Source organism: Oncorhynchus gorbuscha, linkage group LG26 (assembly GCF_021184085.1).
Source record: "Oncorhynchus gorbuscha isolate QuinsamMale2020 ecotype Even-year linkage group LG26, OgorEven_v1.0, whole genome shotgun sequence".
NCBI classification, from domain to species: domain Eukaryota; kingdom Metazoa; phylum Chordata; class Actinopteri; order Salmoniformes; family Salmonidae; genus Oncorhynchus; species Oncorhynchus gorbuscha.
This window is the reverse complement of record NC_060198.1, coordinates 16,785,337-16,812,613: the sequence shown is the minus strand read 5'-3', so window position 1 is coordinate 16,812,613 and position 27,277 is coordinate 16,785,337. Positions and strand designations below refer to the sequence as shown.

Here is a 27,277-nt window from a genome sequence, read left to right as displayed (position 1 = left end):
CAATGCAAATATGTAGTGGGTTTAAAGTTTGTTTTAAATTCTCACTCATTAAACACGAATCAATCAACACATGCTTCTATTTGAACGATTTAATATGATATTACACTTTTATGAAATGCATGAAAAATAAACGTTTGGTTCCTCAACTGCGTTGCCCACTCCAGTTAGCAGATGGCGATGTGCGTCTTTTTGGTTCCGGCGACGCTGCCAGTGTGACGTATAATCTAGTGGACGGGACGCTCCTTCACCAACAGCTAGGCAGACACATCGGTAGCTTTCTAGCAAACATAGCTACAACATTCACTCTCTTTACACTGTTTAGGTGTATATTAGTCGCTGTGTATTAAACACACTTCTGTCGTATGTACTTGTTGGCCCATTTAATTATATATTTACGTTGTTTGTCAGCTAGCTGGTTTGCTCAGTTAGCTTAGAACTAGGCTAGTCGCTAATGCTAGCTAGCTAACATCCCCGACCATGAGTTCACAAAGCTACTCTCCTCCTGATAAAGAAGAGGTCTGCTGGACGGAGAAAGTAACTCTCGTTAAAGAGGAGGAGGAAGAGAAAGATGTCACACTACAAAAACAAGTAGAGGGTGAGGCTGTTACCGTGAAAGAAGAGAAAGACGTTTCAGTGAAAGAAGAGGAAGACTCGTTCAGAGTGAAAGAGGATGACGTTACAGTAAAAGAAGAGGAGGAAGAAAAAGGGGAGGATGCAGTTTTTGGTGTGAAAGATGAGGAGGGGAACATGACTGTCACATTGAAAGAGGAGAAGGAAGAGGAGGTTGGAGATCTGTTTAACACCAGTAAGTACCGTCTCTGCAGTCGTTGAACCAATATGCAGTAAAGGGGTTCTACACTTTAATGTTGTTCTGTAGGAATGGCTGAAGCTACACTGTAACGTGTAGAACATTCAGAGTTACCCATCAACAAAACGTTAACAATTTATCAAATGCATCCAATGACAATGCCTGAAATACGGTAGTCCTCAATATCTCCTATTCGATTAGCCCAAGATGTAGTCTTAAAGGGGCAGTCAGCAGTTGTTACATCCATTTTGGGACTTATACATTGACGATGTGTACCCATTAGGTTCTTTAAGAATTCACTTAAAGTGACTCATAGACAGAGAGTAGCAGCAGCGTAAAATAGGGGTCTTATACACAACTCACAATGCACTATTTCTCAACATCATATGGAGGATCTACTCTGTTCAACCCAGTTTGTATGCTAGCTTGGTAGTTAGCACAATCGTGCAAACGTTAGCCACACCTCATGCTTTTCATGCACTGTGTGGTTGTGTTATCTAGTGGGAACTCGTTAGCAAGGTAGGTTCTGGTGCCTTTTCCCGTGGGCTCAAAATGAAAGAGAAAATCATACCTGCTTGCTCCTTTTATTCTGTGTTTGTACTGAGTTTAAAAAAAGCTTATATTTTGCGTTCTGATGGGAGACGACAGTTTAACATTTACAGGCATTTATAACTCTACCTACATGTAACCTCAATTACCTCGACTAACCGGTGCCCCCGCATATTGACTCTGTACCGGTACTCCCTGTATATTGCTATTGTTATTTTACTGCTGCTGTTTAATTATTTGTTTTATTTTGTATTTTGTATCTAACACTCATTTTTCTTGACTTCTTTGTTGGCTTGTAAGTAAGTCTGTAGCCTTGAGCACCGATATGCAGTGTCTTACAGGTGCATCAAGGTGCATCAAAGCTGGGACCGAGAGACTGAAAAACAGCTTCTATCTCAAGGCCATCAGACTGTTAAATAGCCACCACTAACATTGAGTGGCTGCTGCCAACACACTGTCATTGACACTGACCCAACTCCAGCCATTTTAATAATGGGAATTGATGGGAAATGATGTAAATATATCACTAGCCACTTTAAACAATGCTACCTTATATAATGTTACTTACCCTACATTATTCATCTCATATACATATGTATATACTGTACTCTACAACATCGACTGCATCCTTATGTAACACATGTATCACTAGCCACTTTAACTATGCCACTTTGTTTACTTTGTCTACACACTCATCTCATATGTATATACTGTACTCGATACCATCTACTGTATGCTGCTCTGTACCATCACTCATTCATATATCCTTATGTACATGTTCCTTATCCCCTTACACTGTGTATAAGACTGTAGTTTTGGAATTGTTAGTTAGATTACTTGTTGGTTATCACTGCATTGTCGGAACTAGAAGCACAAGCATTTCGCTACACTCGCATTAACATCTGCTAACCATGTGTATGTGACAAATAAAATTTGATTTGATTTGATTTGATTCTTAGATATATAATATTCAGACAATGTTTTTTCATACCGTTATATTAAAGGCAAAACATACGTAGGTTTGAAACCTTTGTTTTAGAACCTTTTCAAAGTTTGTTCCTTGACGGATTTGTAAAAACGGTTTGTCAAACACGTATTTATTTAAATGTAACCTTTATTTAACTAGGCAAGTCAGTTAACAACAAATTCTTATAGACAATGACTGCCTAACCCGGACGACACTGGGCCAATTGTGCGCCGCCCTATGGGACTCCCAATCACGGCCGGTTGTGATAGCCTGGATTCAAACCAGGCTATGTCTGTTGTGACGCCTCGAGCACTGAGATGCAGTGTCTTAGATCCCTGCACCACTCGGGAGCCCCAAAATCATGTTCTTGTGCTGTCACCAACTAAAATAAATCTTGGTCAACCAAGAGTCATCTGTTCTTTCTACCAATCGCCCCATGTGTTTTTATAAAATCAACTATATGTACATAACTTGTCTGATGCTTTAAGCACATTGTTTGATTAAATAATTACAGATACACACATTATTAGAGGGAGCCAGTCATCAATATAACCTAAACAGAAGAAGAAAATGATACAAAACTTTTATTGCCATTGCCAACTAGGTAAAAACGAACATTCTATCAACTGGTTCGGCCGAAACTCGCGATAGTAAGCTTGCGACATTGTATAAAATATTCTGGGCCCTCAGTTTTCCAGTGAGTTCGGGACAGACACAATTTTAGGCTATTTTTGCAAAGGATAAGAAGTAATCTTAAATATTGGATCTTGTTGTCAGACAGCTTTTTTGTATTCAGATCTCTGAAATGCACTTGAACTACTTAACATTTCGTGTCTCCTTGTTCAACTGTTATCAACTGATTCAAGAAATCATTTTCTGAATGACTGTCAAATGACAAACATCACGACATAGGTATATTTGTTGTTTGGTGACCTTATGGGTTCTACAGTAGGTCTATGCTATTGTTAGGTAACCTTATGGGTCCTACAGTAGGTGTATGTTATTGTTCGGTGACGTTATGGGTCCTACAGTAGGTCTTAGAATTGCAAGAGAAAGGGCATACTGAAAATTAGCTCCCAGGATGCAATTCCTATGGCTTCAGAGGGTGTCAGCAGTCTATGTTCAAGGTTTCAGGCTTGTAACTTCCAAAATGAATAAGAAATATCAGTTTTCGTACAGGGACACAGTCTTGGAAATTCGTGTTTGCACGCTCGACATGAAGACAGGACGCACCTGCTAAAGTCGGTTTCCTATTGAACATACTTCTTTCCGTAAGAAATATTATAGTTTGATTACATTTTACGGTATCTGAGGAGTAAATAGGAACGTATTTTCACTTGTTGAAACAAAGTTTAGGGTTTAGCTTTTTGGATTCCTTTGTCTGCATGTTGAACGAGTCGATTTCTCAACAATTGTTTACAGACAGATTATTTCACTTATAATTCAACGTATCACAATTCCAGTGGGTCAGAAGATTACATAAACTAAGTTGACTGTGCCTTTAAACAGCTTGGAAAATTCCATAAAATGATGTCATGGCTTTAGAATCTTCTGATAGGCTAATTGACATTGGAGGTGTACCTGTGGATGTATTTCAAGGCCTACCTTCAGACTCAGTGCCTCTTTGCTTGACATCATAGGAAAATCTAAAGAAATCAACGAAGACCTCAGAAAAGTAATTGTAGACCTCCACAAGTCTGGTTCATCTTTGGGAGCAATATCCAAATGCCTGAGGGTACCACGTTCATCTGTACAAACAATAGTTCGCAAGTATAAACACCATGGGACCACATAGCTGTCATACCGCTCAGGAAGGAGATGCGTTCTTTTATTTATTTTTACATTTTTATTTCACCTTTATTTAACCAGGTAGGCAGGTTGAGAACAAGTTCTCATTTACAATTGCGACCTGGCCAAGATAAAGCAAAGCAGTTCGACAGATACAACGACAAAGTTACACATGGAGTAAAACAAACAGTCATAATACAGTATAAACAAGTCTATCTACGGTGTGAGCAAATGAGGGGAGAAGGGAGGTAAAGACAAAAAAGGCCATGGTGGCAAAGTAAATACGATATAGCAAGTAAAACACTGGAATGGTAGTTTTGCAATGGAAGAATGTGCAAAGTAGAAATAAAAATAATGGGGTGCAAAGGAGCAAAATAAATAAATTAAATACAGTAGGGAAAGAGGTTGTTGTTTGGGCTAAATTATAGGTGGCCTATGTACAGGTGCAGTAATCTGTGAGCTGCTCTAACAGTTGGTGCTTAAAGGTAGTGAGGGAGAAGTGTTTCCAGTTTTAGAGATTTTTGTAGTTCGTTCCAGTCATTGGCAGCAGAGAACTGGAAGGAGAGGCGGCCAAAGAAAGAATTGGTTTTGGGGGTGACTAGAGAGATATACCTGCTGGAGCGTGTGCTACAGGTGGGAGATGCTATGGTGACCAGCGAGCTGAGATAAGGGGGGACTTTACCTAGCAGGGTCTTGTAGATGACATGGAGCCAGTGGGTTTAGCGACGAGTATGAAGCGAGGGCCAGCCAACGAGAGCGCACAGGTCGCAATGGTGGGTAGTATATGGGGCTTTGGTGACAAAACGGATTGCACTGTGATCGACTGCAGCCAATTTGTTGAGTAGGGTATTGGAGGCTATTTTGTAAATGACATTGCCAAAGTCGGGGATTGGTAGGATGGTCAGTTTTACAAGGGTATGTTTGGCAGCATGAGTGAAGGATGCTTTGTTGCAAAATAGGAAGCCAGTTCTAGATTTAACTTTGGATTGGAGATGTTTTATATAGGTCTGGAAGGGGAGTTTACAGTCTAACCAGACACCTAAGTATTTGTAGTTGTCCACGTATTCTAAGTCAGAGCCGTCCAGAGTAGTGATGTTGGACAGGCGGGTAGGTGCAGGTAGCGATCGGTTGAAGAGCATGCATTTAGTTTTACTTGTATTTAAGAGCAATTGGAGGCCACGGAAGGAGAGTTGTATGGCATTGAAGCTTGCCTGGAGGGTTGTTAACACTGTGTCCAAAGAAGGGCCAGAAGTATACAGAATGGTGTCGTCTGCGTAGAGGTGGATCAGAGACTCACCAGCAGCAAGAGCGACCTCATTGATGTATACAGAGAAGAGTCTGTCCAAGAATTGAACCCTGTGGCACCCCCATAGAGACTGCCATAGAGACTGCCAGAGGTCCGGACAGCAGACCGATTTGACACACTGAACTCTATCAGAGAAGTAGTTGGTGAACCAGGCGAGGCAATCATTTGAGAAACCAAGGCTGTCGAGTCTGCCAATGAGGATGTGGTGATTGACATTGTCGAAAGCCTTGGCCATATCAATGAATACGGCTGCACAGTAATGTTACTTATCGATGGCGGTTAAGATATCGTTTAGGACCTTGAGCGTGGCTGAGGTGCACCCATGACCAGCTCTGAAACCAGATTGCATAGCAGAGAAGGTATGGTAAGATTCAAAATGGTCGGTAATCTGTTTGTTGACTTGGCTTTCGGAGACCTTAGAAAGGCATGGTAGGATAGATATAGGTCTGTAGCAGTTTGGGTCAAGAGTGTGTCCCCCTTTGAAGAGGGGGATGACCGCAGCTGCTTTCCAATCTTTGGGAATCTCAGACGACACGAAAGAGGTTGAACAGGCTAGTAATAGGGGTGGCAACAATTTCGGCGGATAATTTTAGAAAGGGTCCAGATTGTCTAGCCCGGCTGATTTGTAGGGGTCAAGATTTTGCAGTTCTTTCAGAACATCAGCTGAACGGATTTGGGAGAAGGAGAAATGGGGAAGGCTTGGGCGCGTTGCTGTTGGGGGTGCAGTGCTGTTGACCGGGGTAGGAGTAGCCAGGTGGAAAGCATGGCCAGTCGTAGAAAAATGCTTATTGAAATTCTCAATTATGGTGGATTTATCAGTGGTGACAGTGTTTCCTATCTTCAGTGCAGTGGGCAGCTGGGAGGTGTTCTTATTCTCCATGGACTTTACAGTGTCCCAGAACTTTTTTGAGTTAGTGTTGCAGGAAGCAAATTTCTGCTTGAAAAAGCTAGCCTTGGCTTTTCTAACTGCCTGTGTATAATGGTTTCTAGCTTCCCTGAACAGCTGCATATCACGGGGGCTGTTTGATGCTAATGCAGAACGCCATAGGATGTTTTTGTGTTGGTTAAGGGCAGTCAGGTCTGCGGAGAACCAAGGGCTATATCTGTTCCTGGTTCTAAATTTCTTGAATGGGGCATGTTTATTTAAGATGGTTAGGAAGGCATTTAAAAAAAATATCCAGGCATCCTCTACTGACGGGATGAGATCAATATCCTTCCAGGATACCCCGGCCAGGTCGATTAGAAAGGCCTGCTCGCTGAAGTGTTTCAGGGAGCGTTTTACAGTGATGAGTGGAGGTCGTTTGACCGCTGACCCATTATGGATGCAGGCAATGAGGCAGTGATCACTGAGATCTTGGTTGAAGACAGCAGAGGTGTATTTAGAGGGCAAGTTGGTTAGGATGAAATCTATGAGGGTGCCCGTGTTTAAGGCTTTGGAGAGGTACCTGGTAGGTTCATTGATAATTTGTGTGAGATTGAGGGCATCAAGTTTAGATTGTAGGATGGCTGGGGTGTTAAACATGTTCCAGTTTAGTTCGCCTAGCAGCACGAGCTCTGAAGATAGATGGGGGGCAATCAGTTCACATATGGTGTCCAGAGCACAGCTGGGGGCAGAGGGTGGTCTATAGCAGGCGGCAACGGTGAGAGACTTGTTTTTAGAGAGGTGGATTTTTAAAAGTAGAAGTTCAAATTGTTTGGGTACAGACCTGGATAGTAGGACAGAACTCTGCAGGCTATCTTTGCAGTAGATTGCAACACCGCCCCCTTTGGTAGTTCTATCTTGTCTGAAAATGTTGTAGTTTGGAATTAAAATTTCAGAATTTTTGGTGGTCTTCCTAAGCCAGGATTCAGACACAGCTTGAACATCCGGGTTGGAAAAGTGTGCTAAAGCAGTGAATAGAACAAACTTAGGGAGGAGGCTTCTAATGTTAACATGCATGAAACCATGGCTATTACGGTTACAGAAGTCGTCAAAAGAGAGCGCCTGGGGAATAGGAGTGGAGCTAGGCACTGCAGGACCTGGATTCACCTCTACATCGCCAGAGGAACATAGGAGGAGTAGAATAAGGGTGTGGCTAAAAGCAATAAGAATTGGTAATCTAGAACGTCTGGAAAAGGGGGCGATAAATAGCATCAAGGTATAATGTACAGACAAAGGTATGGTAGGATGTGAATACAGTGGAGGTAAACCTAGGTATTGAGTGATGAAGAGAGAGATATTGTCTCTAGAAACATCATTGAAACCAGGAGATGTCATTGCATGTGTGGGTGGTGGAACTAATAGGTTGGATAAGGTATAGTGAGCAGGACTAGAGGCTCTACAGTGAAATAAGCCAATAAACACTAACCAGAACAGCAATGGACAAGGCATATTGACATTAAGGAGAGGCATGCTTAGTCGAGTGATCAAAAGGGTCCGGTGAGTGGAGAGGTTGGTTGGGGGTCACGGCGATTTAGACAGCTAGCCAGGCCATCGGTAGCAAGCTAGCATAGGATGGAGGTCTGTTATTAGCCACCTTGCGTTCCGTCAGTAGATTAGTGGGGTTCCGTGTGGTAGAGGGGTTAATCCAAATCACACAACGACAACAAAATAAAAACAATAGATATAGTTATAGAGGCCCAAGAAGAAAACATAATAATAATACAAATAAATAAATAAATTATCCCATTGTCTATTCAGATAGCAGCCGATAAGACAGCTAACGGTTAGCAAGCCGCAGATGGGCGTTCAGGTAACGTCGCGAAGGAGGAGCCAACCAGAGTTTAAATGTTTCGGGCTACAGTGTATGTAAACGTCTGACTTCAACTGTATATGTACCTAAATGTTTAATATCCATAATTTTTATGATTATAAATTTGAATTGCACGCCCTTCAGTTTCACTGGAAGTTGTCACGCTAGCGGGACGCCTCGGCTTAAGAATGTGAATTTAAATAGACTGAAGAAGTTCATGTGAGTTTCCTTGAGTAGGCATCCTGATCTTGCACTGATAGTGTGCTGTAATATTCAGAATACATTGTGAAAAACTAAAATCTTTGCTCACCATTTTTGCTCCAGGCAGATATGCTACATCCAAACTAGCAGTTTCCTCATTACTACATCTAGCCAGCTAACTACTCACCAGAGAACACACACAGGAAATAATCCTTATAGCTGTACTCAATGTGGGAAGAGTTCTACTCAGTTAAGCCACCTGATATTACACCAGAGAACACTTACAGGAGATAAACCGTATCAATGTGACAAGAGATACTCTGATAAAAGATATCTGATTAAACATCAGAAAATACATGCATGAAGGAGTTTTTTCATTATATCAAACATTGTAGGTGTATTTGTTTGCTGATTGTCTCAAGGGTGGGCAGTCAAACAGTTTTGTGTTTTGCTTTTAGCCAGTGCATCACAATTTATTTTGACTGCAAGTTTTTCCATATTGGAGATGAGTTTGGTTTGGGCTCGTTCCAAGGGGACGAGAGTTCTAGAAGCTAGTGAGTTTTAGGAAGAAGAGAGTTCTCGAAGCTAGTGGGGATGTGTGTTTCTTGTTTTTAATTGTTGACAGCCAGTAGACACCATGTTTATATTCTAAGTGAAGCATTGTAGTTTATTATAATGTGAAATTGAATTTGTTTTCTGTTGATGGTAAGCATTCTCTTAAGTTGTTAGTCTTTGGTTTTTCCATTTTATGTTTTGAGGTTGGACTTTAGCACGTATAGCTCATCAGCACGGAGGGTGCACTGATTGGTGTAACCTCGCTAGTCAGTATGTGTTACACCTGTGCTGGCTTGTCCATCTCATTAGTGGGAAGGTGTTTCACCTGAGCTGGTCCAGGTTATATGTAAGAGTATCTGGCCCAGTGCTCCAGTTGTCTTGATAGATGTGGAGAGTCAACACCTTTAGTTGTTCCACCCTTTTGGTTTGCTTCCTGTTTTTAAGTTTGTTGTGGGTTTTTATTTTGTTTGATGCTTGGGCAGATTTACTGGGTCTCATGGTGGGTGTCTTTTAAGTCCCAGTTGTTTTTACTAGTCAACTTTCAGTGGACACCCCGATAGTGTCTTATAACTATTGTGTCTGTGTGTTCTACTGAGGATGGGCCTCTGGGAGAAAACACTGTCAGGAGATTTACAATGTATTTTGGGTGATAAAACCTAAAGAGACCGCATTCCAGAGCTTGAATTAATGTTTCTGTTCTATATGGTACCAGGGAGAGTTGACCCCAGGGCCAGACCCGGGTCTCTTCACAAAGAGTACTCTTTTTACAGCAGATACTGTCTACTGAGAATTATAAGTGTCTTTCATACAGATCTTAACCTTGTGACCCGTTCTATACATCTGTTAGTCATCATGTAGGTTGAAAGAAGAGTATCTTGGCAATAAAATACATTTGTACTTTGTCCCTCCTTTGATGGAAGGCAGTCTGTTCTGTGTTCCATGTAGGACTAAAGATCAAGACCACCAGTGTTCCATCTTCCTTAGGATGTAACACAACAACATTTGGGACACGTCAAGGGGTGTGAATACTTTCTGAAGTCTCTGTATATATAAAACTACCCCTACACAGCAGTCTAATAGCATCAGTGAAATCTGTTGAAATAAATCCACAGATAAATGTCAAATCTAATAGCATCAGTCAAATCTGTTGAAATAAACCTACAGATAAATAGTACAATTAAACAATACATCAGAATACAGCAGAAATAGTTACACACTATAGAGATCCATTCGTGGATGTACAGGTCTGTTGGATAAATGTTCAGAAATGTCCACTGCTGATTTTTTTCCAGGTGCCTATAGCGGACACCCTGGCCCTGTGAATCCTGGCCATGGACAAAGTCAGAACACAGCCTCTCTATTCTCTCATGTGATTTCAGGTCCTCTGACTGGGAAAATGTCTTTTCACAATGAGAGCAGTGGTATGTCTTCTCCTCCTGTGTATTAGTATGTTGGAAAGGCTTTTCTCCTGTGTGTTTTCTCTCATGCTTTTTCAGGACCCATAACCACCTAAAACTCTTTCCAAAGTGGGAACAGTGATAAGGCTTCTCTCCCGTGTGTGTTCTCTCATGCATCATGCATTTTCAGGCTCCCTAACCACTTAAAACTCTTTCCACAGTGGGAGCAGTGGTATTGGTTAGGCGTCTCCATGTCTGTTTCCTCTGAGGAACTCTTCCCGCTGTCAGTCTGGTCTCTCTCCTGCCAAAAGACAAACAGATTATTTAGTTAAACAGAGAGACCTGAATGACACCTGCATTAAATAAGTGTCTTCCTCTTTTTATTTTTTATTTTTATTTCACCTTTATTTAACCAGGTAGGCTAGTTGAGAACAAGTTCTCATTTACAACTGTGACCTGGCCAAGGTAAAGCATAGCAGTGTGAACAGACAACACAGAGTTACACATGGAGTAAACAATTAACAAGTCAATAACACAGTAGAAAGGAAAAAAAGAGTCTATATATATTGTGTGCAAAAGGCATGAGGAGGTAGGCGAATAATTACAATTTTGCAGATTAACACTGGAGTGATAAATGGTCAGATGGTCATGTACAGGTAGAGATACTGGTGTGCAAAAGAGCAGAAAAGTAAATAAATAAAAAAACAGTATAAAAACAGTATGGGAATGAGGTAGGTGAAAATGGGTGGGCTATTTACCAATAGACTATGTACAGCTGCAGCGATCGGTTAGCTGCTCAGATAGCAGATGTTTGAAGTTGGTGAGGGATATAAGTCTCCAAATTCAGCGATTTTTGCAATGAGGTTTAATCTAGACTAGATCCCTCAATAACCTGAGGTCAGTTTTCACAACATTACATCATTAAAAATAAACTTGGTGACGGTGAGATTTACGAACAAATGACGTAGAGCTCCAAATCTAATTTCTCAGGGAATGTCTTGATGTCATAATAAGAGCTCTATAATAGATATTGTCATGTTTATAGGCTGAGCAGATCTCTAAAATAATAGAGTCATGTTTATAGGCCGAGCAGAGCTCTAAAATAATAGATAATGTCATGTTTATAGGCTGATCAGAGCTCTATAATAATATATAGTACTATTTCAGGCTTCATTTGATCCAACGTTTTGTTGGTGTCCCACTTCATCTCTAAAGTAATAATGACTAGCTTTTCTAAATCATCATTCTGTAGTTCAGCCTTTCCTTCAAATGGCTATTTTGCCCATGTTTTTTGTCGACTAACAAACATTTACTAATATGTTCAGTCTCCCCAAAACGCTTGTCCTTTTGCTAACATGTTTAGTCTCCCCAAAACACATGTCCTTTTCATATCAATGTTTTATTTTCTGTATTTCTCCAACATGATTTAGAAATCTGCTTTTTGCGTATTTACACACTCCATGCAAGGTCTACAATAGACACACGTCAAACGTTTCATTTATAACTTGTTTGCCATTTGTGATTTTGTGGTGGGGGGGGGGAGACTCTGATGGTATACACATGTCACAGTTAAGCAATAAGACCCGAGGAAGTGTGGTATATGGCCAATATAGCATGGTTAAAGACTGTCCTTATGCACAACGCAACACAGAGTGCCTGGATACAGCCCTGAGCCGTGGTATATTGGCCATATATCAGAAACCCGAGGTGGATTATTGCAATTATAAACTGATTACCAACGTAACCAGAACAGTAAAAATACATGTTTTGTCATACCTATGGAATACGGCCTCACATACCATGGCTGTCAGCCAATCAGCATTCAGGGCTTTAACCACCCATTTTAAAACGTAGCTTTCACATTATATAACAAATTCCTGTAGTACAGAACATTTTCAAGTATAGAATTTCAGTAGCATGCTGCTACATTCGTTCAAAAAAGTTTGGAGAGTTAGTGCCCTTTTTTAAGACAGTACTTACTGGTGGTAATCAGATCTCCTGACTCTGTCAATACGGCAGTTCTCTCTCTCTTTCTCCTCATTCACTTCAAACTGCATCCTCTTCTTTCACTGAAACGTCTTTCTCTTCTTCTTTCACTGTAACATCCTCACCCTCTACTTCTTATTTTACTGTAACATCCTCCTCTTCCTTCTCCTCTTTCACGACAACGTTCAGCCCAGAGCTTCTTTCTCCGTCCAGCAGACCTCTTCTTTAGCAGGAGGAGAGTAGCTTAGTGAGCTCATGGTCGGAGATGTTAGCTAGCTAGTTGTTAGCATGAGCGACTAGTTTAGTGCTAGGCTAACTTATAAAGCCAGCTAGTTGACTAACAATGTACGTGTAACATTTAAAACGGGGCAATTAACTAGATGTCAGAAGTATATTTAAAACACAGAGGCAAATATGCACAGAAACAGTCTAAATGTTTCGGCTGTTGGCTACCAAGGTGGCAGACTCGTTGTTGTTGATTGCAGTGTTCCGTCCACTAGATTATACGTCACGCAGGCAGCAACGCCTGAAAGACGCACATCGCCGTCTGCTGACTGGAGTGGGTAACGCAGTTAAGATACGTTTGTTTATTTTTCATTCCTTTCATTAAATAACAATATTATATTGAGACGTTTAAATAGAGCAGTGCATATTGAATGAGAATTTAAAACATACTGTCCTTCATATCTTTATATAAGGCAGTTTCATATTCATTCATTTAAAAGAAACCCACTGGTCACACTGGTTACACTGCGACTTACAGTCATGTGTGCATACATTCTACGTATGGGTGGTCCCAGGAATCGAACCCACTACCCTGGCGTTACAAGCGCCATGCTCTAGCAACTGAGCTACAGAAGGACCACGCTCTGCAGCCTAGTTTAACAGTGATCTATGTTCTATGAAAGCAGCTGGGAGCAAACTGGAGAATAGCTAGATGAAAACAAAGCTAACTGTGCATCTCCAAGCCCTGGTATATCACTAGACTGCATACAAACCTAACTGCATCCCCAGTCCCTGGTATATCATCAGACTGAATAGAAACCTAACTGCATCCCCAGGCCCTGGTATATCATCAGACTGCATACAAACCTAACTGCATCCCCAGTCCCTGGTATATCATCAGACTGAATAGAAACCTAACTGCATCCCCAGTCCCTGGTATATCACCAGACTGCATACAAACCTAACTCCATGCATAGTCCCTGGTATATCACTGCATCCTTATGTAACAGACACACTCATCTCATATGTATATACTGTACTATACCATCTACTGTATGCTGCTCTGTACCATCACTCATTCATATATCCTTATGTACATGTTCCTTATCCCCTTACACTGTGTATAAGACAGTAGTTTTGGAATTGTTAGTTAGATTACTTGTTGGTTATCACTGCATTGTCGGAACTAGAAGCACAAGCATTTCGCTGACGTGACAAATGATTTGATTTGTGACAACCCTCCCACTCTGTCTGCCGAATTCTTTCTCTTTGCTCTTGTTTTCCTTAATAGGATGTCGGTGGGCGGAACCGGGAGGGTAGTCAGTGAAATGGGACACACCTGGGCTCGGGTGTGTCCCAGGATAAATGTACCTCTTCCCCATTCATTGAGGAGACTCTTTCCATGCAGACACAGACATATTTTGGTTGTTTGCATTGGCACCTTTCAACATGTCATTGATCACGTGCTGCTGATAAAGTGATACAGGCATCCGCACACTGCTTAGAAGTTTACTGCTTAGCGATTTGGACGCATGCCGCGTAGCTCCGGGTATCAAACGTAACATCCCTACCGAAAAGTTTACAAAACAAAAAGGAGCAAGCTGGTATGATTTTCAAAACTCATGCTTCCTACACTTTAACTTGTCTGAAAATGTAATATACATTTTACTCAACTGCGTTACCCACTCCAGTCAGCAGATGGCGAAGTGAGACTTTAAGTCAATGCTGTTGGTGTGACGTATAATCTAGTGGACGGAACGCTTCTTTAAACAGCAGCAACCGTTCGTCACCCACCTCGGTAGCTTGCTATACAAAATATCCGAACCAATAAAGCTCTTTAGACGCTTTAGTGTATATTAGCAACGGTGTTTTAAACCCACTTATGTCCTCTAGTTAATTATCCGATTTAATTTAATATTTACGGTGTTGTTATTATTCAGCTAACAAGCTGGTTAAGTTAGCATTAGCCTAGCTAGCTAACATCCCCGACCATGCGGTCACTAAGCTACTCTCCTAAAGAAGAGGTGGGTATCACAGTAAAACAAGAAGTAGAGGGTGAGGCCGTTACTGTGAAAGAAGAGGAAGACACGTTCAGAGTGAAAGAGGAGGAGGATGCATTTTATGGATTGAAAGAGGAAGAGGTGGAGATGACTGTCACATCCACAAAAAAGGAGGAAGAAGAGAAGGAACCTGGATATCTGGGCCCGGTTTCCCAAACGCATCTTAAGGTGTCTGATGGTTCTAACGGTGAATTGAGAAACCGTTCCATGATTAACACTAGTAAGTACTGTCTTAAAAACAGAGGCACAAACTCTGCAGTTGTTGATCTGATGTTTGGTGTCAAAGCGGGAAATCTGCAATTGCTACATCCATATTGTGACTTTTAAATGATTCATTTATAGCCATTGATTATTGAAGAATATATATCGCATGCCTCATAAGCTTAGTTCAATTGTTGTAAACACTGTATAGCCTCAACATGGTTAGAATTATAATGTTGAAATCATGGATGGCCAGTCCTTGCATCCATAGGTCTGTCTATGAATTTGAGAGTAGTTTCATTTCTCCATCCCCATCCTTCATCTTATTAGTAACAGTGGTGGAATGACATATTTGTTATTGTTTGAACTGCTATTGCTGGGTTGTGTTTTTTTTAAAACATCAACAAAACAGCTGCCCAGAGACTTGGTTTGGTAAACAGCTGAGGGATTGGGGCTGGAGAAATGTAACCACTCTCAAATTAATAGAGAAAGCTATTGTAGCAACCGTAACCCAACACCTAACCTCATCAAGAAATTCAGACATCTTGGCGTAACAGTTGTAAGGTGTTGGCTTGACAGTCGCTGGACTCAGGTTTGAGTTCAGCTCAGGGCTACCCCCTGAATTCACTACACTATGAATACAAAGACCGGCCATCCATGAGGTCAAAATTATAATTTTAAACAGTTTGAGGCTATATAGTATATTCTAGAATTCATCCATGATGTCATAATGATAGTTTAACCAGGATTCTAGGCTATATACAGTGAGGGGAAAAAAATATTTGATCCCCTGCTGATTTTGTACGTTTGCCCACTGACAAAGAAATGATCAGTCTATAATTTTAATGGTAGGTTTATTTGAACAGTGGGAGACAGAATAACAACAAAAATCCAGAAAAACGCATGTCAAAAATGTTATAAATTGATTTGCATTTTAATGAGGGAAATAGGTTTTTGACCCCCTCTTAATCAGAAAGATTTCTGGCTCCCAGGTGTCTGTTATACAGGTAACGAGCTGAGATTAGGAGCACACTCTTAAAGGCAGCGCTCTTAATCTCAGTTTGTTACCTCTATAGAAGACACCTGTCCACAGAAGCAATCAATCAGATTCCAAACTCTCCACCATGGCCAAGACCAAAGAGCTCTCCAAGGATGTCAGGGACAAGATTGTAGACCTACACAAGGCTGGAATGGGCTACAAGACCATCACCAAGCAGCTTGGTGAGAAGGTGACAACAGTTGATGCGATTATTTGCAAATTAAAGAAAGAAAAGAACTGTCAGAACATTCTTTTTTAGATGAAGAATAAATCCTATATACACATGGTGCTAACCTATAGCTAGTACCGTAGAATTTCAACAACTTGTTCTTTTCCATTTCTCTTGATACCTTCCACATTGTACTGTTTTTTTCAATCTCCCTCGGCCTGGGGCTCCATGCAAGATCTCACCTCGTGGAGTTGTAACCACGGTCATGAGAACGGTGAGGAATCAGCCCAGATCTACACGGGAGGATCTTGTCAATGATCTCAAGGCAGCTGGGACCATAGTCACCAAGAGAACAATTGGTAACACACTACGCTGTGAAGGACTGAAATCCTGCAGCGCCCGCAAGGTCCCCCTGCTCAAAAAAGCACATATACATGCCCGTCTGAAGTCTGCCAATGAACATCTGAATGATTCAGAGGACAACTGGGTGAAAGTGTTATGGTCAGATGAGACCAAAATGGAGCTTTTGGCATCAACTCAACTCTCCGTGTTTGGAGGAGGAGGAATGCTGCCTATGACCCCAATAACACCATCCCACCTGTCAAACATGGAGGTGGAAACATTATGCTTTTGGGGTGTATTTCTGCTAAGGGGACAGGACAACTTCACCGCATCAAAGGGACGATGGACGGGGAAAAGTACCGTCAAATCTTGGGTGAGAACCTCCTGCCCTCAGCCAGGGCATTGAAAATGGGTAGTGGATGGGTATTCCAGCATGACAATGACCCAAAATTTACGGCCAGGGCAACAAAGGAGTGGCTCAAGAAGAAGTAAATTAAGGTCCTGGAGTGGCCCAGCCAGTCTCCAGACCTTAATCCCATAAATCTGTGGAGGGAGCTGAAGGTTCGAGTTGCCAAACGTCAGTCTCGAAACCTTCATGACTTTGAGAAGATCTGCAAAGAGGAGTGGGACAACATCCCTCCTGAGATGTGTGCAAACCTGGTGGCCAACTACAAGAAACGTCTGACCTCTGTGATGGCCAACAAGTGTTTTGTACAAAGTAATGTTTTGCAAAGGGGTTAAATACTTATTTCCCCCATTAAAATGCAAATCAATTTATAACATTTTTGTTGATGTTATAAAGTCTTTATGGATTTTTTTGTTTTTATTCTGTCTTTCACTGTTCTAATAAACCTACCATTGAAATTATAGACTGATAATTTCCTTGTCAATGTGCAAATGGGAAAAATCAGCAGGGGATCAAATACTTTTTTCCCTCACTGTAGTATATTCTAGAATTGCCAGTGTAGATTTCCAAATTGTTACAGCTGTTGATAAGTCATTGTATAATATTCTGCCTATTTATTTTCATGCCATTACGTTAAAGTTGAAACATACCTAGATTCAGTTACCTTCATGAATTGGTTTGAAACCTTTGTTTTATAACCTTCTCAAAGTTGGTGCCTTGACGGATTTGTAGAAAATGGTTTGTCATAAAACAATATTTTTTATTTATTTAAATGCAACCTTTATTTAACTAGGCAAATAATTTAAGAACAAACAGTTATTTACAATGACTGCCTACCCCGGACGACTCTGGGCCAATTGTGCGCCGCCCTATGGGACTCCCAATCACGGCTGGTTGTGATACAGCCTGGATTTGATCCAGGGTGTTATAGTGAGGCCTCAAGCACTGAGATGCAGTGTCCGCTCCACCACCCGGGATCCCTAAAATCATGTTCTAGTGCTGACCCCAACTAGAATATATCTTGGTCAACCAAGAGTCATCTGTTCTTTATACTAATCACCACATGTTTTAATACAATCAACTATATGTGCGTCTGATACTTTAAGCATGCTTTTTTATTAAATAATTACAGATACACAAATTACTCAAGGGAGCCATTCATCAATATCACCTAACCAGAAGTAGAAAAACTCTCCTCCTCCCGCTGCTGCTGGACGTAAATTCTGCCGTTATGCTCCTGAAGTTTTCAGTAATACACGGCACCAACGGTCGTCAAACTTTTTCCATTAATGAGTGCTAATTTATCTTACCATTTCTACCAATCTGCATGCAAGTTATGATTTTCATGTGCTCATTTTTGTGGATCAGATTCATTTAATTTATAGTAGTAGCTCAAAATCATCGTCTGTGATACATTTTTGTTCATTTATCCGTTATTTTACCAGGTAAGTTGACTGAGAACACGTTCTCATTTGCAGCAACGACCTGGGGAATAGTTACAGGGGACATTAATCTACATGCTATATGAATCTAAATGAAAATTATACAAATCGAAAATAAACTTTTATTGCCATTGCCAACTATGTAAACTCGTGATAGCAAGCTTGCAACATTGTATAAAATATTCTGGGCACTCAGAGGTTCCCGGCCAGTGAGTTTGAGACAGACACTGCTGTCTGCTATTTGTGTAAAGGATAAGAAGTAATCGGGTAATTTATGACATTTCCACTTGATCAAAGCATTACATTTTTCCCTTTTATGCTGAGTGGTTATCGAAAGGGCGAGAGCTGGAAATATTTTCTGAAAATACTTTGAGGAACTATTGTCATTCGCAATTGATTTTGATTAGACTTTGTTTACTTGCTGTTTGAGGTGAAGAAAAAATTACTTTGAGAAGCTCCAACTCATTAGTGGTGGTGCGTTAAGACAATCAGAAATACAATCAGAAATACTATCAGACATCCCAAATGTAACTTTGACTTTAATTACTCTTCCCTGAAGGAGGGAAACGAGGTACAACACCTGTTTGAACCCGCCATTTCCTGGGTCAGTGAAGAGCGCTATTAAATGTAAGGAATAAATCCGAGCCTCTCGCTCATCACCTGTGGAAGGTGGGGATTCCAACGAGGCGTGGGTTTAATAATATGTTGTACCTAGTTTCCCTCCTTCAAGGAACATTAGTTATAGTCATAACGTGTGGATTTAATAGTATGTTCCGAGTTTCCCTCCTTCAGGGAACAGTAGTTATAGTCATAACGTTAAGCTTGTCATATGATGAACTTCAACTTAAATACTGGATCTTGCTGTGGGACAGTTTCTTTTTTTGTATTCAGATCTATGAAATGCACTCTAACTATGTAACATTTAGTGTCTCCTTATGTTACGCTGGGAAAACAGTTTTCATGGGCACAGGAATTCTAAATCATTTCAGAGTTTGCTTAATCCAATGGTTCTAACAGGAGAGTCACCTTAACTTTATTGACAACACCCAAATGGATACTGTCATTTACGCGGTTCTTCAATAATTACATATCATTTTTAATACTGTTGCAATTTAGTTAGTCACATGATCAACTATCATCAGCTGATCCAGGAAATCATTTTCTGAATGACAGTCAAATGACAAACATCACGACATGCAACAACAACCAAAGTGCTTCTTCATTCATTACTCTGGTAAAGACGGTTATGACGTGCTCCACATTCGATCCAACATCCCTAACAAATTTATGTTTATAGTTATTGTCTGCTTGATTTATAGTAGGGTCTCGTTAGTCTGTTTGTACACAGAGATACTTATCTCATAATGTGTAGAGAACTGTTCCTTGATGGATAGACTATTGTACAACACACAGAGCTATTTTCCTTTATTCAGGACATTTAGAATGACAACGCATTACAGAGTAGCCTAGTGGGATTATTGACAAAATTATTTGGTGACCAGATTATGAAATGTCATGACAAAGGCATTTTAGTTTCCATGTTTCACCTGAAATATTGAATTATTTATAGTCCTTGGTATATGTTGTTGTTAGGTGAAGTTATGGGTCCTACAGTGTTGTTGTTGTTATGGGCAAATTTGGCAAACACTTAGTGTACAAAACCTCGTTGTCAGGCTGATGAAATATCTAGCAAAAAAGAGCATTTTACTGGTTGAAGTGTTTTTTTAAAAACTACAAAGCGATTGATTTGCGATGATGACACAAACATATTAAGCAGGACATTCAAGCGAGGCTTACAATTATAATCCAAAGTAGTGTGAAATGCTCTCATAAGCTTCCTGGAAATGGAGGTTACTTCCCTGAGTTTTCCCCCATTCACATACAGAATACATTGTGAAAAACTCAAATCTTTGCTCACCATTTTTTCTCCAGGCAGATATACTACATCCATAACTAGCGGTTTCCTCATTAGCAGGGAGGAGTTTCTACAACAAATTGCGTGTGAATCGACGTCATACCGCAATTTTAGCAAACACAGAAAGCGTCCTATATTGGAGAACAAAAGTCGTCTGGCACAATGCTTAGGATTTCAACAACTTTAACAGATGTCTAGCCTACAATTATCAGTTAATACTAATGTGAAAATAATCCAAAATATTCATATTCTTGCTAATTTTGTGGGCCTTTAACCATCTGTCTGACTTTGTGGTTCACGCAGGAGAGAGACGGGACTATTGTGGATCCTCTGGGGAGCCTCAACAACATCATGATGCTGATGAGGCAGAGAAAAGTATCTCCAGATCAGAACACCTGAAGAAACACCCGCAGAGACCCTCATGGAAGAGAACTCACATCTGCTCTGACTGTGGGAAACATTTCAAATTTTCATATGAACTTAAAATACACCAGAGAACACACACAGAAGAGAAACCTTATAGCTGTGCTCAATGTGGGAAGAGTTTTACTACATCTTGCAAGCGGACTAGACACCAGAGAACACACACAGGAGAGAAATCTTATAGCTGTACTCAATGTGGGAAGAGTTTTTCTCAGTCAACCACCCTGATATCACACCAGAGAACACACACAGGAGAGAAACCTTATAGCTGTGCTCAATGTGGGAAGAGTTTTTCTCAGTCAACCACCCTGATATCACACCAGAGAACACACACAGGAGAGAAACCTTATAGCTGTGTTCAATGTGGGAAGAGTTTTTCTACATCTTGCAAGCTGACTAGACACCAGAGAACACACACAGGAGAGAGACCGTATAGCTGTACTCAATGTGGGAAGAGTTTTTCTCAGTCAACCACCCTGATAGCACACCAGAGAACACACACAGGAGAGAAACCTTATAGCTGTGCTCAATGTGGGAAGAGTTTTACTACATCTAGCAACTGGTATAGACACCGGAGAACACACACCGGAGAGAAATTGTATAGCTGTACTGAATGTGGGAAGAGTTTTTCTCAGTCAACCACCCTTACATCACACCAGAGAACACACACGGGAGAGAAACCTTATAGCTGTGTTCAATGTGGGAAGAGTTTTGCTACATCTTACAAGCTGACTAGACACCAGAGAACACACACAGGAGAGAAATCGTATAGCTGTACTCAATGTGGGAAGAGGTTTTCTCAGTCAACCAGCTTGATATCACACCAGAGAAAACACACACAGGAGAGAAATCTCATAGCATTGCTCAATGTGGGAAGAGTTTTGCTACGTTTAGCAAGCGGACTACACAACCTGTAACACACACAGGAGAGAATTCTCAGCTGTGATCAGTGTTTGTCCTTGATAAAATACCTCTGATCAAACATCAGAAAATACATGGTGTTGTTTCATGATATCAATTAATTAATGTCACAGTGTAGAACGTTTCAACATTGTAGTAGGAGTATTTTAGTCATGTCACGATGTTGAACCCTAAAAGTTTGCCCCTTTTCTATTGATTTGAACTTGATAGGGATGTTAGCTTCATGGAAAATTCAGGCTCTGAATTGAAAGAGTACTATTTATGTGATTTAACAAAAATTGACGAGTTGTGTTACACTTACGACGTTGATGACCCACTTGAGTAAAAAAAGCGACACTTCAAAATGTAGCTAGCTGTTTTCTACAAATTGTCCTCTAACCAGGGATGTACACATTACACTCAGATTCTGTGTGGTTTTTGAGCTGTTAGTTTTAACAGGACGCGTAACCTCCTCTCCCTCCTGTCGCACACTTGATTTCAACATGATATTGAGGAGTTATGACAAATAAGTGTTGTGTTCCTTTGTTTAGCGACCCCTACATTATTTAAATGCATCTCTCCAAAATGTTGCTGACTGTCTTCTGCAGGTTGTCCTCTAACCAGTGAGGTAAAAGATATCTCCCATTTCCATGTGTTTTGTTTTTTAGTTGTGTTAGTTTCAACAGAACGAGCAACCTGATTTCCCCCCCCCCCCCCCCCCCAATTGATATCAGTGATTTATTGCTACTTGTCAAAACAGCGTTTCTGGTGCTTGTGCAGTTTATAAGGAGTTTGTTTAAAAAAATACAAGTAATGTGATTATTGTGGCAGATTTTTGTGTAAATAGCCCATTTTATGTTTAGGTTTTTAAATTATCACAAACTTTTTCTGCATATTGTTTATTGATTTAGACACATTAAAACTGTTTTGACATTGGGGCTATCCCACTTAGCAAAATGTAATTGAAAAGATGTTGAAAATAAGACTATGCAACCAAATATTTCATATTCACAGTTCATGTAACATTTAGTAATCATAATTATTTATGTAACCAACTGCATTTTTTTGGGCTACAATTATATTGACATTGAACCCTGATATTCTAAGCAGGGAAACATTCTCAGATGTGCCAACCCAAATGTACTAGAGCGTGACTGGGACCCGATCCAACAATATGCCTTTCTAGTGAACCCTGAAAAGAAAGAGAAGCTCCGCCGTGAGTTGGGAAGTTACTACGGATATTGCAGGAGTTTCCTCTTGAAATCAGACATGTCCTTGGTAACGACAACTTGGTTGTTGATTGTCCCAAGGGTGGGCAGTCCAAAAAGTGTTGTTTTGCGCTTAGCCAGTGAGTTGCCATGGATCACAATTGATTTTGACTGCACGTTTTCCGTATTGGAAATTATTTTAGTTTGGGCTCATTCCAAGGGGGCGGGACTTCTAGAAGCTAGTGGGGGAAACATTTTTGTCTTGTTTTTAATTGTTGATAGCCAGTAGACACCATGTTTATATTGGTGAAGGATTGTAGTTGATTATAATGTGTAATTGAAGTTGTTTTATGTTGGTGGTAAGCATTCTCTTATTAAGAGGGAAGGTGTTAGTCTTTAGTTTTTCCATTTATGTTTTGAGGTTGGACTTTCACCTGTAGAGCTCGTTAGCACGTAGGTTGCACGGATTGGGGTCACCTCGTTAGTCAGTATGTCTTACACCTGTGCTGGCTTGTCCATCTCGTTAGTGGGAAGGTGTTTCACCTGAGGTGGTCCAGGTTCTATTTAAGAGTGTCTGGCCCAGTGCTCCAGTTTTCTTGATACACCTTTAGTTGCGCCACCTATTTGGTTTGCGTCCCTTTTTTACATTTGTTGTGAGTTTTTCTTCTGTTTGCCTCTTCTTGGGCAGATTTAGTGGGTCTCGTGGTGGGTGTCTTTTTGGTCCCAGTTGTTGTTACTAGTCAACTTTCAGTGAACACAGAGCAAAACCGCAACATTATGTTATAATACTTTTATTGCATCAAATGGTTGTTTTATGCAACAGAATAGAGGAGTCTTGTAACTATAGTGTCTGTGTTCTACTGAGGATGGGCCTCTGGGAGAAAACAATGACAGAGATTTACAATGTCTTTTGGTGATAAAACCTAAAGAGACCGCATTCCAGAGCATGAGTTAATGTTTCTGTTCTATATGGTACCAGGGAGAGATGAACCCAGGGCCAGACCCTGTAGCAAAGAGTACTGTTTTTACATCAGATACTTATAATTCTCAGCAGACAGTATCTTTCATACAAATCTTAACCTTGTGACCCGTTCTATACATCTGTTGTTTGTCATGTAGGTTGAAAGGGGTGCATCTTGGCTATAAAAGACCTTTGTACTTTTGTATCGGGGCTCTCAACGAATCATCTGGGGGTGATTCGTCGACCAGCCATCATTATCGTAGACCACTCAATTGATTAACTTTGTGTACGTTGTCTTGACCTGCTCCCTTATTATTAAGTGAATAAAGATTTAGTTCAAGTATAACTGATACGTGATACGTTTGTCACCTCATTTGATATGAAAGAAATCAACAACCACATTTGGCGATGAGGGCGTGAATCTTGACTTGGTGACTGACGACCTGGCTAAATGGTGCACGAGAAATCCCTCTAACTTGGGATTTCAGGGAGTCCACACTTCGGGAATGGAGCAGATGAACCCACCTTTGATCTGAGTGGATACCACAGCTCGAACCTAGTTTTTTTTTTCAATAAAGAGGTGAGTGAAACACGCAAAGTGTCGTTTTTAGAAAAGACTCAGGCTCTGAGTGTGTATTCCTGTGTGGAGGTGTAGGCCGTCACAAGGCTGAGGCTGAGTCAGCTATCTGTAATTATTTTTAACATTTACTTGTTTTAAACCTGTACCCCATTTTAGAAGTATTAAAACATGTAAATGTATGAGTTGCATTATCCTAGGAACTAACCAGAAATGTGAAAATATTCCTGCAGGTTAAAATATTGTTGAAAACAACTAATTGATTAGGTATGTTTGGGAATAGCATTGCATCACTGTGGAAATTAGTCTTAATCTGACATTTGGATAGTAACATATAGAAATATGCTTAATCGGATGATTGAAACCATTTTGTTTCTGGTGTCCTTTGACAGCTCTTTGGTCTTGGCCATAGTGGATTTTGGAGTGTGACTGTTTGAGGTGTTTAATACAGGTGGAGGACAGAGGAGCCTCTTAAAGAAAAAGTTACAGGTCTGAGAGCCAGAAATCTTGCTTGTTTGTAGGTGACCAAATTCTTATTTTCCACCATAATTTGCAAATAAATTCATTAAAAATCCTACAATGTGATGATTTTTTTTTTAATTTTTTTTCCTAATTTTGTCTGCCATAATTGAAGTGTACCTATGATGAAAATTACAGGCCTCTCACATCTTTTTAAGTGGGAGAACTTGCACAATTGGCTGACTAAATACTTTTTTGCCCCACTGTAGGTAGAGTTATTAAAGTAACTATGCATAGATGATAACAGAGAGTGTGGGAGGCTTCCTCTGACACTGCCTGGGATAGAGGTCCTGGATGGCAGAAAGCTTGGCCCCAGTGATGTACTGTGCTTTACGCACTACCCTCTGTAGTGCCTTGCGGTCGGAGGCAGAGCAGTTGCCATACCAGGCAGCGATGCAACCAGTCAGGATCCTCTCGATGGTGCAGCTGTAGAACGTTTTGAGGATCTGAGGACCCATACTAAATCTTTTCAGTCTCCTGAGGGGGATTAGGTTTTGTCGTGCCGTCTTCACGACTGTCTTGGTGTGCTTGAACCATGATAGTTTGAGGCCCCTGTGTTGAGGATCAGCGTGGCGGATGTGTTGTTACCTACCCTTCAAAAACATGAGCTGGCGCACACCCAGAAAAATAGTGTGTGAGGAAGTGCTGACTAACGGAGAATAAACTATAAAAATAAAGTCTCCATGTCTAAACTCCCAGCAGTTTAATGGGTTTTTACCAACGTTTCAGCATCACTGTGCCTTCCTCAGGGTGATGTCATGAATACTTGAACCAGGTTATGTAGACAAACAGTGCAAATAGTAGTGTAACCAATGACAATAGTGAGGGGTGTGTCATAATTAAGTTAATTCAAATGAATTAGTGAAACTGTTAAATACTATATGGCGTATTAAATATACTACTCTTGTTATCATATAGAAATATCATGGAATATTGTACATCATATTAGCATCAGCATACATTATTGTTTCATTCTAATTTCACATAATAAGGATATTTTAAAGTACAGAAGACCGAACCCATCGCCTGCTATGTAAAAGAGACAGAATAATGCACAATGGTCAATGCTATCCGGGATCCTTGGGACATCTCTACCCTAAACCCTACCGTAACCCCTAACTTAACCATTTTAAATGTCAACTTCAACGGGCTAAGGACGTCCCAAGGATGTATCTCTACCTGAAAATACATGATCTAAGTGATTGATAGTTGGTATTCAGCAGTCATAAAGCCTTATTTACTTTAACTATAATGCAGACATGATCTAGTAGTTCATATGCATCTGGTTGAGTGACAACACAGCAGGCCAATTAGTAGTTCTATGCTCAGGTGGGAGCTCCCTCAACATTATCAGGACAGAGAAACCAGACACGCGCTCCCTCAACATGATCAGGACAGAGAAACCAGACATGCGCTCACTCAACATTATTACATTTACATTTAAGTCGTTTAGCAGACGCTCTTATCCAGAGCGACTTACAAATTGGTGCATTCACCTTATGACATCCAGTAGAACAGTCACTTTACAATAGTGCATCTAAATCTTAAAGGGGGGGGGTGAGAAGGATTACTTATCCTATCCTAGGTATTCCTTAGAGAGGTGGGGTTTCAGGTGTCTCCGGAAGGTGGTGATTGACTCCGCTGTCCTGGCGTCGTGAGGGAGTTTGTTCCACCATTGGGGGGCCAGAGCAGCGAACAGTTTTGACTGGGCTGAGCGGGAACTGTACTTCCTCAGTGGTAGGGAGGCGAGCAGGCCAGAGGTGGATGAACGCAGTGCCCTTGTTTGGGTGTAGGGCCTGATCAGAGCCTGGAGGTACTGAGGTGCCGTTCCCCTCACAGCTCCGTAGGCAAGCACCATGGTCTTGTAGCGGATGCGAGCTTCAACTGGAAGCCAGTGGAGAGAGCGGAGGAGCGGGGTGACGTGAGAGAACTTGGGAAGGTTGAACACCAGACGGGCTGCGGCGTTCTGGATGAGTTGTAGGGGTTTAATGGCACAGGCAGGGAGCCCAGCCAACAGCGAGTTGCAGTAATCCAGACGGGAGATGACAAGTGCCTGGATTAGGACCTGCGCCGCTTCCTGTGTGAGGCAGGGTCGTACTCTGCGGATGTTGTAGAGCATGAACCTACAGGAACGGGCCACCGCCTTGATGTTAGTTGAGAATGACAGGGTGTTGTCCAGGATCATGCCAAGGTTCTTAGCGCTCTGGGAGGAGGACACAATGGAGTTGTCAACCGTGATGGCGAGATCATGGAACGGGCAGTCCTTCCCCGGGAGGAAGAGCAGCTCCGTCTTGCCGAAGTTCAGCTTGAGGTGGTGATCCGTCATCCACACTGATATGTCTGCCAGACATGCAGAGATGCGATTCGCCACCTGGTCATCAGAAGGGGGAAAGGAGAAGATTAATTGTGTGTCGTCTGCATAGCAATGATAGGAGAGACCATGTGAGGTTATGACAGAGCCAAGTGACTTGGTGTATAGCGAGAATAGGAGAGGGCCTAGAACAGAGCCCTGGGGACACCAGTGGTGAGAGCGCGTGGTGAGGAGACAGATTCTCGCCACGCCACCTGGTAGGAGCGACCTGTCAGGTAGGACGCAATCCA

At 41.2% G+C, this 27,277-nt stretch overlaps 1 protein-coding gene across 6 annotated transcripts; it reads left to right on the top strand.

The window, feature by feature from the left end:
• Positions 1 to 223: 223 nt before the first annotated feature.
• On the top strand, positions 224 to 24,551 carry LOC124015796 (zinc finger protein 501-like). 6 transcript variants are annotated; one of them, XM_046331267.1, is made up of 2 exons: positions 224 to 805; positions 20,392 to 24,551. In XM_046331267.1, exons 1-2 carry the CDS (start codon positions 478 to 480, stop codon positions 21,426 to 21,428), a joined length of 1,365 nt encoding a protein of 454 aa, XP_046187223.1. In that variant the 5' UTR covers positions 224 to 477; the 3' UTR covers positions 21,429 to 24,551. The 6 variants fall into 6 exon arrangements, with proteins under 6 accessions (XP_046187223.1, XP_046187226.1, XP_046187225.1 ...); XM_046331270.1 differs by lacking the exon at positions 20,392 to 24,551 and adding an exon at positions 1,689 to 1,832; XM_046331269.1 differs by lacking the exon at positions 20,392 to 24,551 and adding an exon at positions 1,662 to 1,832.
• The last annotated feature ends 2,726 nt before the right edge of the window (positions 24,552 to 27,277 follow it).

Bases quoted from the DNA above. Each gene is read 5' to 3' on its own strand.
- LOC124015796 (XM_046331267.1), top strand. From the start codon at position 478: ATGAGTTCACAAAGCTACTCTCCTCCTGATAAAGAAGAGGTCTGCTGG. The intron at 806-20,391 runs GTAAGTACCGTC...TGGTTCACGCAG, and splicing joins TGGAGATCTGTTTAACACCA to GAGAGAGACGGGACTATTGT.